The sequence below is a fragment of the Geospiza fortis genome, unplaced genomic scaffold (genome assembly GCF_000277835.1).
Source record: "Geospiza fortis unplaced genomic scaffold, GeoFor_1.0 scaffold92, whole genome shotgun sequence".
NCBI classification, from domain to species: Eukaryota; Metazoa; Chordata; class Aves; order Passeriformes; family Thraupidae; genus Geospiza; species Geospiza fortis.
The window spans coordinates 2,147,416-2,163,180 of record NW_005054389.1 but is presented as its reverse complement, the minus strand read 5'-3'; the positions used below and the strand labels follow the sequence as shown (position 1 = coordinate 2,163,180).

Genomic DNA, 15,765 nt, shown 5'->3' with positions numbered 1-15,765 from the left:
GCATATTGACATACCTCTAAAGACTGTTTCTTCTATGAAGACTGAGAAGTCTTAAACTTCACTCTTCAACATAATTGAGTCTACAGCAAAATATCACTGAAATAAGCCCTCTGAGTTTGAGAAATTCTGATTCCTAGGAAATCAACTTTTTCTACTTTCTCTGTCTGGTTCAACTGGATTTCTGTATAATTTCTAATTTTGCCATTTTTTAATCTGGCTGGTATCATGCTCAGCCAAACATATTCACCATATGTGTATATGAAAGGCCCTCCTGAATGACCTGAAGTGAAATAACTCTCCAACAAAAAAATACTTCCATGTCAGTTTAATGCTATGCAAACATCTCCATCAATTTTTATAGCCCTCACTCAGCACATTGTTCAATGTCACTGCTGGATGCAAGAATCCAGGATCAGCATGATATAGACAAATTAACAGCCACCAAAGGAATGTAATCTCTTTCTGCAGCTAATGATAAAGCCCATCAATTCAGCAAGGCACAGAGTACACTTTAAATCTAATAATATTTCACAGTTTCATTTGTCTTGTGTTTCAGCAACTATGATAAACTTTCATAGGATCTGCAAAGAAGTAGATAAATGTTCTATTCATGACTGACTCCACAGTAACTGAATAATTTATGCAATAAACAATAACTTTATCTTGTAGAATAAAGAGTAATTACTTAAGCATCTGGTTCCATCTGTTCCAGATCTGTTTGTCAGGGACTATAAAACTCAAGACAATCCAGAATTCTACATGGCAGAACTGTTGACCTACCTCTACCACCTCTCCTACCCCTAGCACTCTGTCAATGCTGATGACCTACTTTTCAAGCAAATAAGGCACAGATTATCACATTGTACCTGTCCTGCCACCTTCTAAAACACATTTGAACTTATGGGCTCATGATTTGAACGAAGCATGAAGATAGAAGGAAAGGCTCTCAAGTAAAATGTAAGTTCCAGCATCTCTGGAAATATCTTCTTGGAAAGGAGCCCTGCAAAACTAGAACAGGAAAATCAAAACATTAAAATCTTAGGTCTTGTTTACCAGTTAAAGACAAGATAAATAAAATCACAGTGCTCAGCTGGCTGGGGCAAGGAGTCCTAGCACATATTGCTTGCAGTGGGAAATAAAATTCTTTAACAGTCAGGGCTCTTTCCTCACTGCTGGGTAGGGTTACATCAGGAAACTGTTACAGATCACTAGTCATATTTCCACACATATCAGGCTGCCTAATAATAGACTCCATTTCCATTGCAAGAGTGTGCTACATACCACCTAATCATTTGCGTTAATTCCAGCTGCATTTTTTCAGACCAACCACTAATTCAACATCGGTTTCATATTTAAAGAACTCAGAATGTATTGTTGGCAGGAAGTGAGCTTTTAAAAGAAGAATCTGAAGGCATACATGCCCTGATCATACCCAGGATATCCCCACAGTTTTTTTAAGATGTGTAAAACATGGTATTACTTTTATACACATGTGATGAAATATGACTACAGCTGCCATAAGAGCACATAAAATGGGTGCAAATCCAAATCAGATACCCAGCACTCCAATTTAGGACTGGAGTTGCATTTATGGCTATCCAGAATACTCAATATTCTTTCCACATGCGCTGAATAAGCAAACCATGAAAAAAACCCAGTAGTTACACTCAGCTGACAAATGGAAGGGAAAAAAAAAAAGACAAACTAACTGCATCTTGGTCATGTTTTAATACAAACAAACATAAGTGAATCCCAGAAAGTCAGCAAAAACTGTTTGAAGCCAAGCTGGATTTTCCTGCCTTGGACCAGACGAGGGAACATTACTGCACGTAGGTCTGCCCCACTCAGATGTTGCATCCCTCTTGCCTAATGAGGTGTTCAAACACAGTAACTCTGTGCACAGCACTTCAACAACACAGGTTGCTCCTTACATGCTTGGCTTTTACCTCGAGAATTATTAATGAGCCAGAATCACATCACACACTTGAAGCCCACAGCACTGCTGAGAACTAGTGGGGCATTTGCAGGCTGTAACTCAGGACTCAGAGCTTCCACCTCACCCGAGCCTTGCAACACGCTCCACAAAACGTCAAAGCTGCAGCGAGAAGCCAGAGCGCACAGGACGTGCCACCCATGGAGAGATTTGTCACTGCTGTGCAGACACAGCCTTGGCACGAGAGCAGCTCTGTGAGCAAAAGCCATTGCACAGGGCACACGGGGCAGGCCAGAGGCAGCCGAGTCACCCTGCCTCTGCTGGAGCACCTGGCTGGCTCAGGAAAGGCTTCATCATCACACGGCGTTCCCCCAGCCACGCCAGCAAAACCCAACATGCACGCAGGGCTGGCCTGCAGCTAGAGAGACAAGAGGTTCCAAGGGCTCTCTCTCACTGACTTGTTCGGTGCTCAAGTGTTGTAATTCTTTCCCCATCAGCTTTCTCTGAAGCTCTTCTGCTAGCCCTCCCCCATGCTTTTTCTTGCTCTCTGTTACTGCCTTTTCTCCTTGCTATATCCGTTCCAAAGAAGGACAGCAAAGATGACATTGCTGTCACAATTTCCCCTTTTTAATGAGGTCTACCTTGTTAAAAGCCCTACAAGCCCTATTAAACTTTCTGCAGCAGCTTCAATCCACTGAACTGTGGTTGTGTAACAACAGAGGGCCCCGGGACCACCAGAATTTGGGTGCCTTGCTTAGAAACACTCACCTGTGGACTTCAGTGAGCATCTCTCCAACCTTGATAAAAAGATTATGAGCTTGCATAACCAAGTCAACATTTCCTTTCACGGTTTCAACAATCACATTTATTCCTTGGTTTTAAAAGGTTTTGGTTCAACACTTTTATAAACAGGCTTCACAAAATGTGCAGTATTTATAAACATGGTTCTTAGTTGCAGTGGTAATAAGAATCTTTACTTTCATCATAATGTTCATTTCAGTTATGCAACACAAGGTTGATTTTGTTTCCCCTCTTCTCCCTCCCACAACTGGCACTTAATCATAAATTGGAGAAACTTTAAAAAGACAAAAAAGTTAATCTAAGCATGAAGTTAAAAGCACCTTGCCATAGTATTACATTTTAATAAGGCAAATTCTTGTTTTGTAAAGCCTAATTGTGCAACTTGGAGACCTATGGAAGGAGGCAGAAATGCCAGCCTTCTATAAAGAACAGGCCTTCATTTTTGCTTCAAAGTGTTCACCCCTCCATACCACCCCCCCTTAAAAAAAAGTACAGCTGATAATACAGCAGAACACCCCCTTTACAGGGTGAAAGGAAATTACAGTAGACAAAGGCTGAAAACACGGTGCATAGTACACAAAATAAGACCGTTTTTAAAAATAACATTAAAAAAAGAAATAGAAGAAGAAAAAGAAACTGAACAACAAGCAACAATGGAATTTTTCTAGTGGAAAGAGGATTTGTGGGCTTCATAAATAAGTGGAAAATTACTAAAATACTTTGCTATATAATATAAAAAGGCGCAAAGTGTTTTCCAGTTGTCACCTAAGCGTTAGATGCAACTTTGTAGGAGTAAGTATTTGGAGGCAGCTTGGAGCTCTGATTGGTGCAGGCATTCCAGCAGGGCAGCGCCGCCAACAGCAGGAGAAATCCCCCCAGCAGGACACAGAAGCCACTGAAGTAGAAAGCAGTGTTGTACTCCTGTGTCCAGTCGTAAAACCAGCCTGGGGGTGGGATAAGAGAGAAGCTCATCAGTGAAATGCAACACAGCACTGGCAACATAGAGAAACAACAGTTAAAAAACACCCAAACAACAAAATCAAATTTAAATTAAATAGGCCGAATCTAAAATGCTGTTTGACCTCTGAGACATGGAATGTGTTTTCCCTCAAAATTCCCACAAATCACAAACATAATCAGCCAACCAGCTTTTATTTTTGTTGCAGATTTTGATTTCATCTGTCCATTACTATTAGGCATGCAAAAGCATTCTGTCTGGTTGTGACAAGCTCATGTTCAGTTTATATCCACTCCTTGCCCTTACCTACAATTGGTGGTCCGAGGCTGTTCCCAAGTCCAGCAAAGAACATCAATATCCCATAGGCATGAGTCAGTTTCTCAATCCCCACAGTCTTTGTTGTTACATATGGAAAAATTGACCAGTTCCCAGTCAGAAAGCCCAAAATCCCAGAAAGCATCGCTAACGTAAGGTAACTTTTGGCAAATGGAATTGCAAACAAGGCCACTCCTGTCATTAATAAGGTAGTTACATAGAGATATAAAGTGTTAACCCACTTAAAATCTGCCAGTATTCCTAAAATAAGTTTGCCAACAGTCGTCATAATGCCAATAATGGAAATAAGGGGCATATAATAGTCATCTTCACTAATGTTTGCGCTTCTTGCTACATCTTCCATGAGCAGAGAAGGAGGAAATCCACCAATATCAAAGAGCAAGATGGCAACAAAGAGAGCTGAAAATACTTTGTTCTTGAAAAGAACCATGGTCTCCTTCCAGTAGGTCAAATAGAGCTGCCACTTCCTCTTGGCGAGTTGCTTGCAGAAGTTTGTCTGTTCTACAACTTTCTTTTTGTAAGTGTCTTTCTCATTTACATTTATTGAGCTCAATGTGTTCTTATTCAAAATGCTATCCTGTTTGCAATCAGGCACATTGTTCACAGATTTTTCATCAATATAGCCCTTTTCAAGGATGCTAATGTTTTCTTCAATGGTCTTTTCCTTTTCATGGTAAACAAAATATTGATCTGGGACTTTGTCTACAAACATTTTCTCTGGTGGAGGAGAACTGGATGATTCCAAAGGTCTCATTAGGCTGCCACAAGCTAATATATTTAGAGACAGGGCACCAACTATTAGCAGACACCCATCCAGTCCATACAGCTCAATAAGCTCTCTTTGCAGTGCTGCATATATAAAGAGTCCAACACTTGAGCCTATAAAAGAAAAATAAGTTTGGTTTACATTGAAGAACCAAGACTATTCTTCAACTCTAACAAAATTCTACAATTCAGCAGCTATGAATTCACTGCCAAAGGAATGGTAATTCATTTGTGCTCCTCTCTCCCAAGTTTAATGAACCAGTAAATCATCATCCCTCCTGAAGTTACAGTTCCTTTGTTGAGTAGCAACAACACAAAAAAAATCTCCCAAAACATCTGAACACTTCGTGACAAATAACACTAGCAGACACTTAAAAAACAAGTAGGATCAATACTATATCTGATTAAAAACATCAAAGAACTATTAAGCCACTCTTCTGTATACATGTATCCCTTCAGGTGCCATTTTGAGTTAGCACAGTTAGAATTTCCCACTCCAACATTTTTCTCTTCCTCCTCCTAGGCAGAAATGGACCAGGAGTTCACCAAGACCCCTCCTAGAAGCAGCCCTTGGTTGCCTGGTTTTTAAGGAGCAGGTTTGCCTGGTGGGAGTTTACCCCAAAGGCATATCTGAAGCTCTACAGGACTAAACATGCATTTGAGAAATGTGGCCATTCAGAAGAAAACACTGAAGAGTGAGAAATTACTAGGAGCACAAGTATTTAATGCAATCCCAGTAATTTAAAGGAAAGGCTCTAGGTTGAAGTGAGCACATATCCATTATAACTAGTGGGTGTCCTCTCACAGACACAGAACATTGGTTTTCAAGTCAATTTATATGACAAACTTTAAAATTATTTGCTGAAGACTGTCTGCTGCTAAACAGAGGAAAAATCAATTACAAAATCCATGCTTGTTTTGCCTTCCAGGTACTAAAATTAACCAGGGCACAATAAGATCAGGCTTTAAGGCAACCTACCTGGAATCTAAAACAAAGTCACTGAAAATGATCCCAAGGAACATTTCTGCAGAGGCTCCTCTTCACTCAGCTTGTGTGGATGAGGTATTAGTATCTCACACCACTGACTACACTGATCCTGTGTCTCCTCACTGACAGCTACTTGAGAAAAGAGGTCAGAGCAGACACCCCATGGCACAAGGGCCATCTGTAACCATTCCTACTCGGCCATTAGAAAGTGCAGAGGTATAGCTAATGTGAGGTAGTGGTGATGCAGCATTTGTATCCTGCATCTCCAATCTCTTTCTCACCTCTGATCCTGGGTTAGAACAAAGAGGAAAAAGAGAACTCTATGGAATGCTTCCCCTCATTATCCATGGCACACAGCCCAACCTACATGAGCCTGTTTCCAGTGAATATCCTTTCCTCATCTATACTGATGACCCATAGCATAAACCTGCAAGTGTAGTTACTATTTTATGTGAAGCCTCAGTTTTTCCCTTCATTGCTACTGATATTTTGGTTTAAGAAAGTAGTAACTTTCTTAAGTTGCTGAGAAAAACATAATCTTCTGGTTTTTATTGCCAGGGTGGCTGTATCAGAGTTGATAAGCTGGAGAGAATGACAATAAAGTCCTACCTGTTGAAATCAGACCAAGTGCGAGGCCTCTGCGTTTGTCAAAATACTGGCACGTGATGGTGACTGTTGCAGTGTACAAAAGGCCACATCCAAGACCTGGATAAAAAGAGTTAGATATCAAACATGCTACATCCTCTAGGAAAGGAATGCCCCTTTGTTATCCCCCAGGTGATGCCATGGTGTGCCCTGGGTACTGAGGTACCTTTAACCCTGCTCAGCACTGCCCCACCTCCCTGTCCCTGCTGCTGAGCGGGGTGCAGCAGGCTGGCTTTGAGGAGCTCCCAGCCAAGCTCCGTGCTCTGTGGAAGGGCCACAGGGCTCTGAGCCCAGGGCAGGCCCCAGGGCTGGGCAGAGCTGCCTGCCTGTGGCACGGTGCCCTGCTGGCCACAGAGGTGCCCAAGTGCCTGACACAGTTAATTTGATACGGCACCCACGGCAGCACAGAGGGCAGGTCACCACCTGCCAGGAGAGCAGCGCTTTCGTGCCTCCAGCACAGCATTTTATGTTCAATCCAGTTCTCTGCAGAACAGCATTGCTCCCTAATGATCCCTAATTTATCAAATTAGAATGAGTATGTGACAGAATTCTAGGAGAGATATTATTCCCTTAAGATTGGCATTTCATGCCAGCAGAAGACTTGCTCGATTCCAGCCCTTAGATAAAACCTCAGCTTCTCCTTCTCTAACAATTGTGTCAACAGAGGATAAACTGTTTTCAAACCCTTATGAACATTTACATTGTTTTTATCTTTTACTACATGGTAACAGCCTGCCCGTGCAACATCCCTCCCTGCCCAAAAATCAAGTATTCCTTGATAAATGAAGTCCCAGACTACCACTACCTCTGTGAATCAGTTTCCCATTTCATATTCATAAACCAATACCCAAAATAATGAAGACTAAGTCTCAAAATGAAGGGAAGGTGTTACTTACCAACAACTATCCCATATGAAACATATAGGAAGTATATGTTAGGTGCAAAACTGCTCATCATGAGGCCCCCAGCCACCATAAAGCCACTGAAGATAGCTACAGGTCTTGCTCCAAAAGATGATACACATATACTGCAGACAGGGCCTAGAGGGAAAAAACAGGAAAAACATTCCAAGTAAACATCAGCACCAGGAAGAACTTCTAAAAAAATATCAATCTGTGGAAATGTTTCTTATGACAACTATTTACATGTATAATTATATTAGATAACGTTTCAGAGTACTCGTTTTCACAGGGTTCTCTGAATCAGTTATAAAAATATTCATGGTCAGGCTAGCAAAATTTTTCTCAAGGAGAAACTGAACATCAAGGCCATGAAAGGGTCCTTGGGCTGGGGGGGAAAGAGCAAGGGAAACATTCCTTACACATAGAGAGATCCAAAACATACTGGACTGCAACACTGTCACCACAGAACTTAGGTGTACAAAGGCTCTGAAAAGAATCTTCATCTTGAAACACAAAACCAATGCAGGACATCAGCCAGGCCTTAAGCAAGCAGGTATTTTTTGCCAGAGCACAAAAACTGTATTTCAGAAATGCAGGGTCTGCATTCACCTTGGTATGTGATGTATAAAACTGGAATGGAAAAGCAGTCACTGGGGATCGTGGTCACAGTAAGAATGCCACCTGGTGCTTACACAGAGGGAACCTCTGCTGGCATACCAGGCAAGGACAAACATCACTCTCCCCTGATTTTGGAGGGGATTAAATACCCACTAGTCAGGTGTCCTACCAAAGAACCCTTTACTACCTATCTCTGGTCCTGTAAAAGTACAGAAAATAAAAGTCACTTACTGGGAGCAGCCATAACAACGTTCAAGTTCACTCCCAATATTTCTCAGTTCTTAGCTCTCAGTTCTTCAAAACAAGAACCAAGAGAGGCAGAATTCACACCCTGCCTCTATTCAGCCAGTTCTCTCCTCACAGAAATTGTAGAAAAAGCATTTATCCTCAGCTGTGTGACCTGGAATACACCTTTTAGTCTTAAGTAGCATGCAAGCTTGGTGCCCTGCATAAATAATCAACCAGCAAGGGACTTGGCTTGCAAAGACAATTTATCTGAAACCCTGCAGTCCCAAACCCTCATACATAAACTCAGATGTTAGCCTCATTTCTAAACTCAGCAATATTGAGATTAGAAGTTAGATGCACAGATGAATGCCATTATTTAATACAAACAAACAAAACCACCTTACAACATCTGCCTCTCATGTGAAGTGATGCACAGACATGCCATGGTCGATTCAATCTGCACGAGCAGTAATTTTGGAGTCTGCCATTTGTCAAGGTTAGTGCTCCCTGAGTCACGGAACAGATTCCCAGCAGATGGGAGGTGAGCCCAGAAAGGTGATACGAGGTAAACACTTGGAGCCTGGGGATGGTGCTTGCCTAGGTTTGTAGACAGGAGAGAGCAGCTGGGAATGCAGGCAAGGTTTTCCTGTGGTTGCCAGCCATGGGACAAGCAGTTCAGGCAGGCAGGAGCAGAGATTCGTCAGCAGGTGAAATGATCCTCAAAGACAAGGCAGGCCAGAACTCTTGCCCTACATTAGAGCTATCTGCCCAGGGAACATAAAGGGGGGTGAGTGTGAGCTGGGGCTTATCCAGGCAAAGAGTCAGAGTTACAGAGGAATCAAGAAAATATTCCAGGAAAGAAAGGTTTAATTGGATTTTGGAAGCAATGAAGAAGGAAGATCTAAGCACTTACTGCTTCTCAAGAGTCAGCACACTGTGGGAATGAAAGCTGGCCAGCATAACCTGGGCAGGGTGACATGCTGAGAACAAAGGCTAAGAACATTGCTGATTCTTAGAATTAATTACTAGAACTGGCAAATTAAGATTGGTATGTTTCCTAAAACCACGGGATTTAAAAATGAACAAAGGATTGACTCTGTATTGTATAAAGAATTCTTCTACACTAAAAGAAAATAAAGTAGTGTTAACATAATACAATTAAGCAGAGGAATTTGCACTCTTTCTATTCGTTATTTCTGACCTACAACCTTGCTAAAACAAACAGCATTTCCCTTCCACTTGCTCTCTATATTTTGACACAGCTACTCTCAGAAGGTCTCTGTCCAGTCTGGCGTGGTGGTGCTGGTACAGACATCACTGACCCCTGCTAGAACATCCCAGGTGAAACTGGACCTTCTGACCCCAAGCCAGAACAAGAGAGACACAGAGATAAAGGATGTGGCTTCATAATCTGACAAGATATCTTCACTGGAACATGAACAAAAGCATCCCTGACAAGGCCCAAGGAGATGCTCTTCCAGCCTCTCCGCTTACAAAATCTAATCCCAAAGGAGAACAAAGAGTACAAAGAGATCTTTTCACTCTGACATGGAAAACAACCTGCACAAAAGTGAAGAACCTGCTCCAGAGAGCTCAGTATTAATCTGCCATCTCACAGAGCAAGACATCTGGCAACTCAGCAACGGCCCTGTTTATAAGAAGGAGCACCACTGTAAACATTAAAATAATTATTGTAGGTCTCTGAGTTGAGCAGAAAAGCAGCTCCATCTTCCCATTCACACTAGGCACGACTTTCACACTCATCACACTGCTAGAAAATGAACCACAAAAGAAAATCCCCTGGCTAGCCAGCATCTTTTTCCTTTCCTGCCTCCTTACACTGCTTCTCCTTCTCTGTTTCCCATAGCATTGGCTTTTTTCTTTCCACCAGGAACAGCACCTTCAGTTATCACCACAGTATTTGCCCAGGAGTTGACTGTACACAAACTTATCATTCTTTACAAATATTTGAAGCACAATGGGCTGAAGGCAATAAATTCTAGTAAAATCCAACTTTCACAGAGTGGGACTGAGACCTGCCCTGTGGATTTTGCTCAAAGTGGGCATTCTGAAGACTGCAGGAGTCTGCATACAGCCACACAGGAAACAGATCTTCAGGCAGCTTAAGGGTTTTCATTAGCCTACTCTCACCATAATATGAACAACATAAAAAAATCCCAGTGGCAATCCTCAATAGTAAGCATGGAAAACAGCTTTTAAGCCCGCATTTTGTTCAGTTTGCCAGCAGCTCCAGGGGTTAGCACTGGAACTAGTACAATATTTTATGACATTGATAAATATTTACCTCTTTTACAAATAAAATCCCTAGGGTTTTTTCCTTTCCAAATGATGTATCTTAAAACCAGACCAAACTCAATCAAAAAGAGATAGCAGCAGTTTATTGGAATGACAGCTAACTCTAGGAAGACAGACTCAGCACAGGAGCAGACACTGCTCTTCTGCACACAACCTGTCATAGCTCGCAGTCAGCAACACAATTATCAGGGGAGCAGTCAACATGATCCCCAGACAAAATGGGAAGCAGAAGGAAGATTGGTTTTCACAGGAGATCTTCATACAGAGGGGCCAAAGAGGAAAAACACCTAGGAGAGATCATTTGTACATTGGTATTTTTATTAAAATTATTTTGAGTTAAATACTTTACCCTCAGTGAGATCGGGATGTGCCAGTGAGTCCATGAGACATGAAAACAAGGCAACTGCTGCACTCAGGAACTTAAACCTACAGAAATGTGCTGACCTCCTGACAAGCACAAAGTTGTTTTGTTTTATGGACATCAAGAAGAACTTTCTTCCTCAATATTTTCACATAATGTAAAAAAAAAAACAAAAAAAACCCTATAAAACAACACACCCTCACTAATCTTAAGGATCCTCCCTCCTTCACCTCATACACAAAACCTTTTGCTAAACAAACTGTATTGGACAACTGAGTTCTTTTTCTTATCATCTGCATTAATCTGACCCACCCTACCTGGGCATCTGTCCGAGCCTGTTGAAACTGTAGATAGAAAAAATGGTCATGGACTGCACATAAAATCCACTGGACAGAATACAAGAATATGTTTTGCATATTAAGTGCATTTCTAAAACCTGGTTATAATAAATATAATATTCTCCAAATGCCTGTACTTTGGATATGAATATAGATCAGAAAAAAAGCTTTTCACACTGGGCAGCAACCCACTCCCAACTGACTGGAAAGACAGTTCCCCTCTAAAAAACTTTGTTATATGAACTGGGCTTTTTTCAGAGGAATCTTGGGAACACCCTTCTCCCCTATGCACAAGCTATTTACAGCATCCATACTTTGCAGTGGGGGCTATGTCTGTGTGAGGTTTGTGGTCAAAAATATGGAGATGCTGCAAAAGCAGTTACAGAGTAGTAAAACTGTTGCTTGAAAACACAAAATTAAGCTTTTTACACATCTAGCACTGCATGCCTCAGATCAGCAGAAACGTCCCATCAAATCATCAAGGCGTGTCTTTCAAGAGAGAATCCTCCCTTTGCTTTCCCTCCATTAATGAAGGGAAGTGGGAATGGAGACATTGCTGCTGTCTCCTCCTATGCCAAGGACTGTGAAGTCAACCCTTACTATAAACAGCTGTGGTGCCAATTACAGGCGCCAAGGTCTTTGTTTTGCTTTTAACACGTGGAACATGGATTAAATTTAATTTCAAGCTCCAAATGGATGCAAAATTAAGAACATTTGGTGCAGAAGAGACATGATGTTCAAGAGTATATATAAATATCCTCCTCTGGCCTGTTTTAGTAAGGGAAACCTACTAAGCTTTTTCAATTTCTTCCTGTTGAACAAGCCCTGGAGCCATGTGCCCCATCTGCCATAGCCTGACCAATGTCATAACACCTAATTCTGCAGGGCAGCTCTCACCTCTGCCTTCCACAACAACACTGATGCTTGTCTGTCACTCTTCTAGGCACATTTCTTGCACTGCTCTTTAAGGTTTCATCACAGAAAGTCACAACCCAAGCCATCCTGCGAGGAGGAGCTCACAGGATCCCTGCCCCGTTCCCTTCTCCAGCTCAGGCTGGACACTGGCCTCAGCAACACCGTCTGTGCTGCGAGCAAAAGGACAGAAATCAAACACCAGGTGCCCAGGAAATGGATCCAAATAAACAAGGTGCTGTTCTGGGTTTCTATGTCTCCAGTCTAAGTTTAGCTCTCACATAAGTCAGAAGTAAACATTTTAGAAAGGATACCAAAGCAGCAAACATGAAAGTGCTCACCAGCATCAGCTGCTTAAAAAGAAATTTCAGATTATATGAGCAGAAGGACGGGGAGAAGACAGAGAACCTTTTTCTGTGCCAGATGCTATATATATCTTCTTGGTTTTGGTGAAATTACAGTATTAATACAGCAGAGTCACTGGTCCCAACTTTCTCTGAGAAAAGTCTTCCTAAGAAAATGGACTCTGATTTATTTCCTGGCTGTGGCTGCTAATCTACCATAATTGTCGCTCCCCTTCCAGTCTGGCATCTACAGCTTCAGAAAGGTGATGTTAAGTTGAAGAAATCCCACAGAAGAATCTTAATGGTTCTCCAGTAGAGCCTTAATTAAAAGTGTGGGAGTCTTGGCAAAAAGACTGTATCAAGTTACAGGCTTTAAAGAAAATTTAGAAGTAATTTGATGACATTCTCTAGACATCCATCACACTAATCAAGGGGCACTTCAAAATATACCACTTAAAGATAACATTATTCATCAGCTGAAAACTAAAACTAAACAACTTGTATCATAAAATTGCATACTTTTAAGGAGGAAATTCAGTAGATTTATCATTAGGGTCAGATCCCAGCTTGACAAACAGTGGGAACTTTCATTTTAGGTAAAGCTGGGAACATAGACTTTGTTTTCAGTCAACTCTGATAACATCAATGCAATTAAAGGACCCTCCCTGCACTTTCTTTTGAAGGCATAAAGGGTAGGAATGATTATTAAACTTCTGAATGCCAAACTGAAAGAATAAAATCACATGGACAGACAGCACTCCTCCTAACCTGCCAAACCTTCATTTAATCATTCCATACCAAAATCAGTTACAAGAGCACCTTTGATTTATATTATTCATCATTGATTTTTATTATTCATCATTATTATAGCTGCTGTCATGGTTTAACCTCTGCCACAACCAGGTCCATGCAGCCATAATCTCACTCCCCCACCAGCAGGAACAGGGAGACTCAGAAGGGTAAAAGGTGGAGAACTCCTGGGCTGGCACAGAGGCAGTTTAATAGGGAAAGCAAAGCACACTTTGCATGCAGGCAAAGCAAACCAAGGAATTCCTTCACTGCTTCCCATGGCAGGGCAAGTTCAGCCATCTCCAGGACAGCAGGGCCCCATCACATGTGATGGTGACTCGGGAAGACAAATTCCGTCTCTCAGAAGACCCCCTCCTTCCTCCTCCCCCCAGTTTATGTACTGAGCATGATGCCACATGGCATGGAACATCCCTGTGGTCAGTTGGGGCCACCTGTCCTGGGTGTTTCTCCTCCTGACCTCCTGTGCACCCCCAGTCTCCTCACCAGCCTGGCAGCAGGAACAGCAGGAAAGACCTTGGCTCTGTTAGCCCTGCTCACCAATAAGAAAAACATCTCTACATTATCAACCCTGTATTCAGCACATATCCAAAACACAGCCACTGAGAAGAAAATGAACTCTACCCCAGCCAAAAAGCAGCCAGCTACAAAGCACAGTGCTGAGAATTGCTCACAGCAGCGAGAGGGCACTAACATCTGGAAAAAAGCACGATGTTGACATAAGGGAAAGGGGACTGAGGCTCTTAACAGAGCCAGAGACTTCTGGTCTCCTAAAAGGGTGTTCTCTTGAAATTTCCTTCTGCCTAGTTTTTCCTTCAGTAGTTACCTTGTTTATCATTGTTTTCCTCCTACATCACTCTTTCACTCAAGTACATTGGGGTCTTGATGAATAGCAGGAGTTAATACCCATAACACAGGAAAATGAAAAAAAGGATGATGGAAGAGCCATCTACAGTCCTTTATCCAATAACACTCTCAGACTGAATATAGGCTTCTTGTGCTTAGTGATCCACCTGCCTTTGCCCATTTCTCTTCTGCCTGGTGGTAAAAAACCCTAACACGGGTGTGACACCAGTATTTGATCAGTTCCAGGGCCATACAAAGCAGTGCTCTTTATTCAGGTCTGCATTGCTATTGGAACATCAACTTTCTTTTGAGGAGATTTTCCTCAGGATCCTGAGCTGCATTTTGTCCATTAAACCACATTATTGCTTTTGCCTGTAGCGGCTCCCCTGCTGACAAGAAATTTTTTCCAGATCCAGCAAATAGATAATAGTTCCCATGGTAAATCTTTGAAAAACAGAAGTTAGTGATATGACCCAGTAAATACCTGTGCCTGATCTTAAAACAACAACCTAGGAATTTCCAAGGTGGGGTTTTATTTCCCTAAAATTCTGCTGTTACTCTCCAAGTGACAATGTCTTACTACAGAAAAGCTTCCAGAAAAGTTGCTTTATTTAATGCTACTGTTACCCATAACTTTCCAACCTTCAAAGGGAGCTTTTTCTCAAATAAAGAATGAAAAGGAGCCCTCACCCACCCTCACTGGTAGGTTTACTGCTAGAGCTGAAAAATTAGTAACTTGTTTATTGGCTTTTTTTCATAAAGCATTTGAACCATTTTGGACTCACAGCTTGCTCTGATTTTAAGACAATAATGTAAATGCTAGTCTTAAAGTCTCACTAAAGAAAAAGCATCAACAAAATTACTGTTCAGCTTCTCAGAGTGTGGCTTTTCTAGTTTACTCAAACACAACAATTTTGAATTTTCTAAAGGGGATATTTTTCTTGCTCTTTTATCATTATATTCCTCTAGTTTATGCATAAATGTAACTATAAAGGAGACTATAAATGTAATATAAACCTAAAACAAAAATGCAGCACCCTCATTTGCAGCTGTCTTTGATACAATTCCAAAAGAACACACAGACAAAAGCATCGATTGGAAACATTTCAATTTAAGACAGATACTGCTTCTGCACTTACTGGCAAGCAATCCAATTCCATTAGCTAGTGATCCAACCCAAGCAGTCTTGCCTTTCCCTTCTCCAAAGGCATCCAGCCACTCCAGGTACAGGACTCCCACCGCCAGCGGTGACCCATAGCACAGGAACTGGGTGAAGAAGGAAACCACAACGATCACCCAGCCCCAGCCTCCGTCTGGGGGCTTCCGAAACGCCATCCTGGCAGCTGGGTGCAGAGGCAGGGCAGCACCTGTGCAGACAAAACACAAAGAGAGCAGGGTTAGAAACGTGCCTGACCAGGGCTGTGAGCACAGGGGAGCTGTGCAGAGATGTCAGGTTCAGCCAGGGGCTGGTTCAGCCATCCTGTGGGAACAGCTGCAGCACACAGGCAGTGGGAGCTGGAACTGCCACACTGCAGGAAACAGTGCAGCACACTGCAGTGGAAATTGGAACTGCTGATAACAGAACAGCAGCACCTAAAGCATCATGAGTTGGACATACACCAGCACTGCATGGCAGAGAAGTATTTCATTTGCTGAGTGCTAAATAA

The 15,765-nt window shown here is 42.0% G+C and overlaps 1 protein-coding gene across 1 annotated transcript in view; it reads right to left on the bottom strand.

The window, feature by feature from the left end:
• Nucleotides 1–2,775: 2,775 nt before the first annotated feature.
• The window catches only part of SLC16A9 (solute carrier family 16 member 9), a 17,503-nt gene continuing 4,513 nt past the window's right edge, over nt 2,776–15,765 (bottom strand). Inside the window, exons 3-7 of the mRNA XM_005425556.2 lie at nt 15,238–15,465; nt 7,323–7,466; nt 6,391–6,486; nt 3,999–4,907; nt 2,776–3,678 (exon numbers count right to left, since the gene is read on the bottom strand). Coding sequence (XP_005425613.1) covers nt 3,500–3,678; nt 3,999–4,907; nt 6,391–6,486; nt 7,323–7,466; nt 15,238–15,433 — 1,524 coding nt within the window. The 5' untranslated portion in view covers nt 15,434–15,465 and the 3' untranslated portion in view covers nt 2,776–3,499. The remainder of the gene's footprint in view (nt 3,679–3,998; nt 4,908–6,390; nt 6,487–7,322; nt 7,467–15,237; nt 15,466–15,765) is intronic.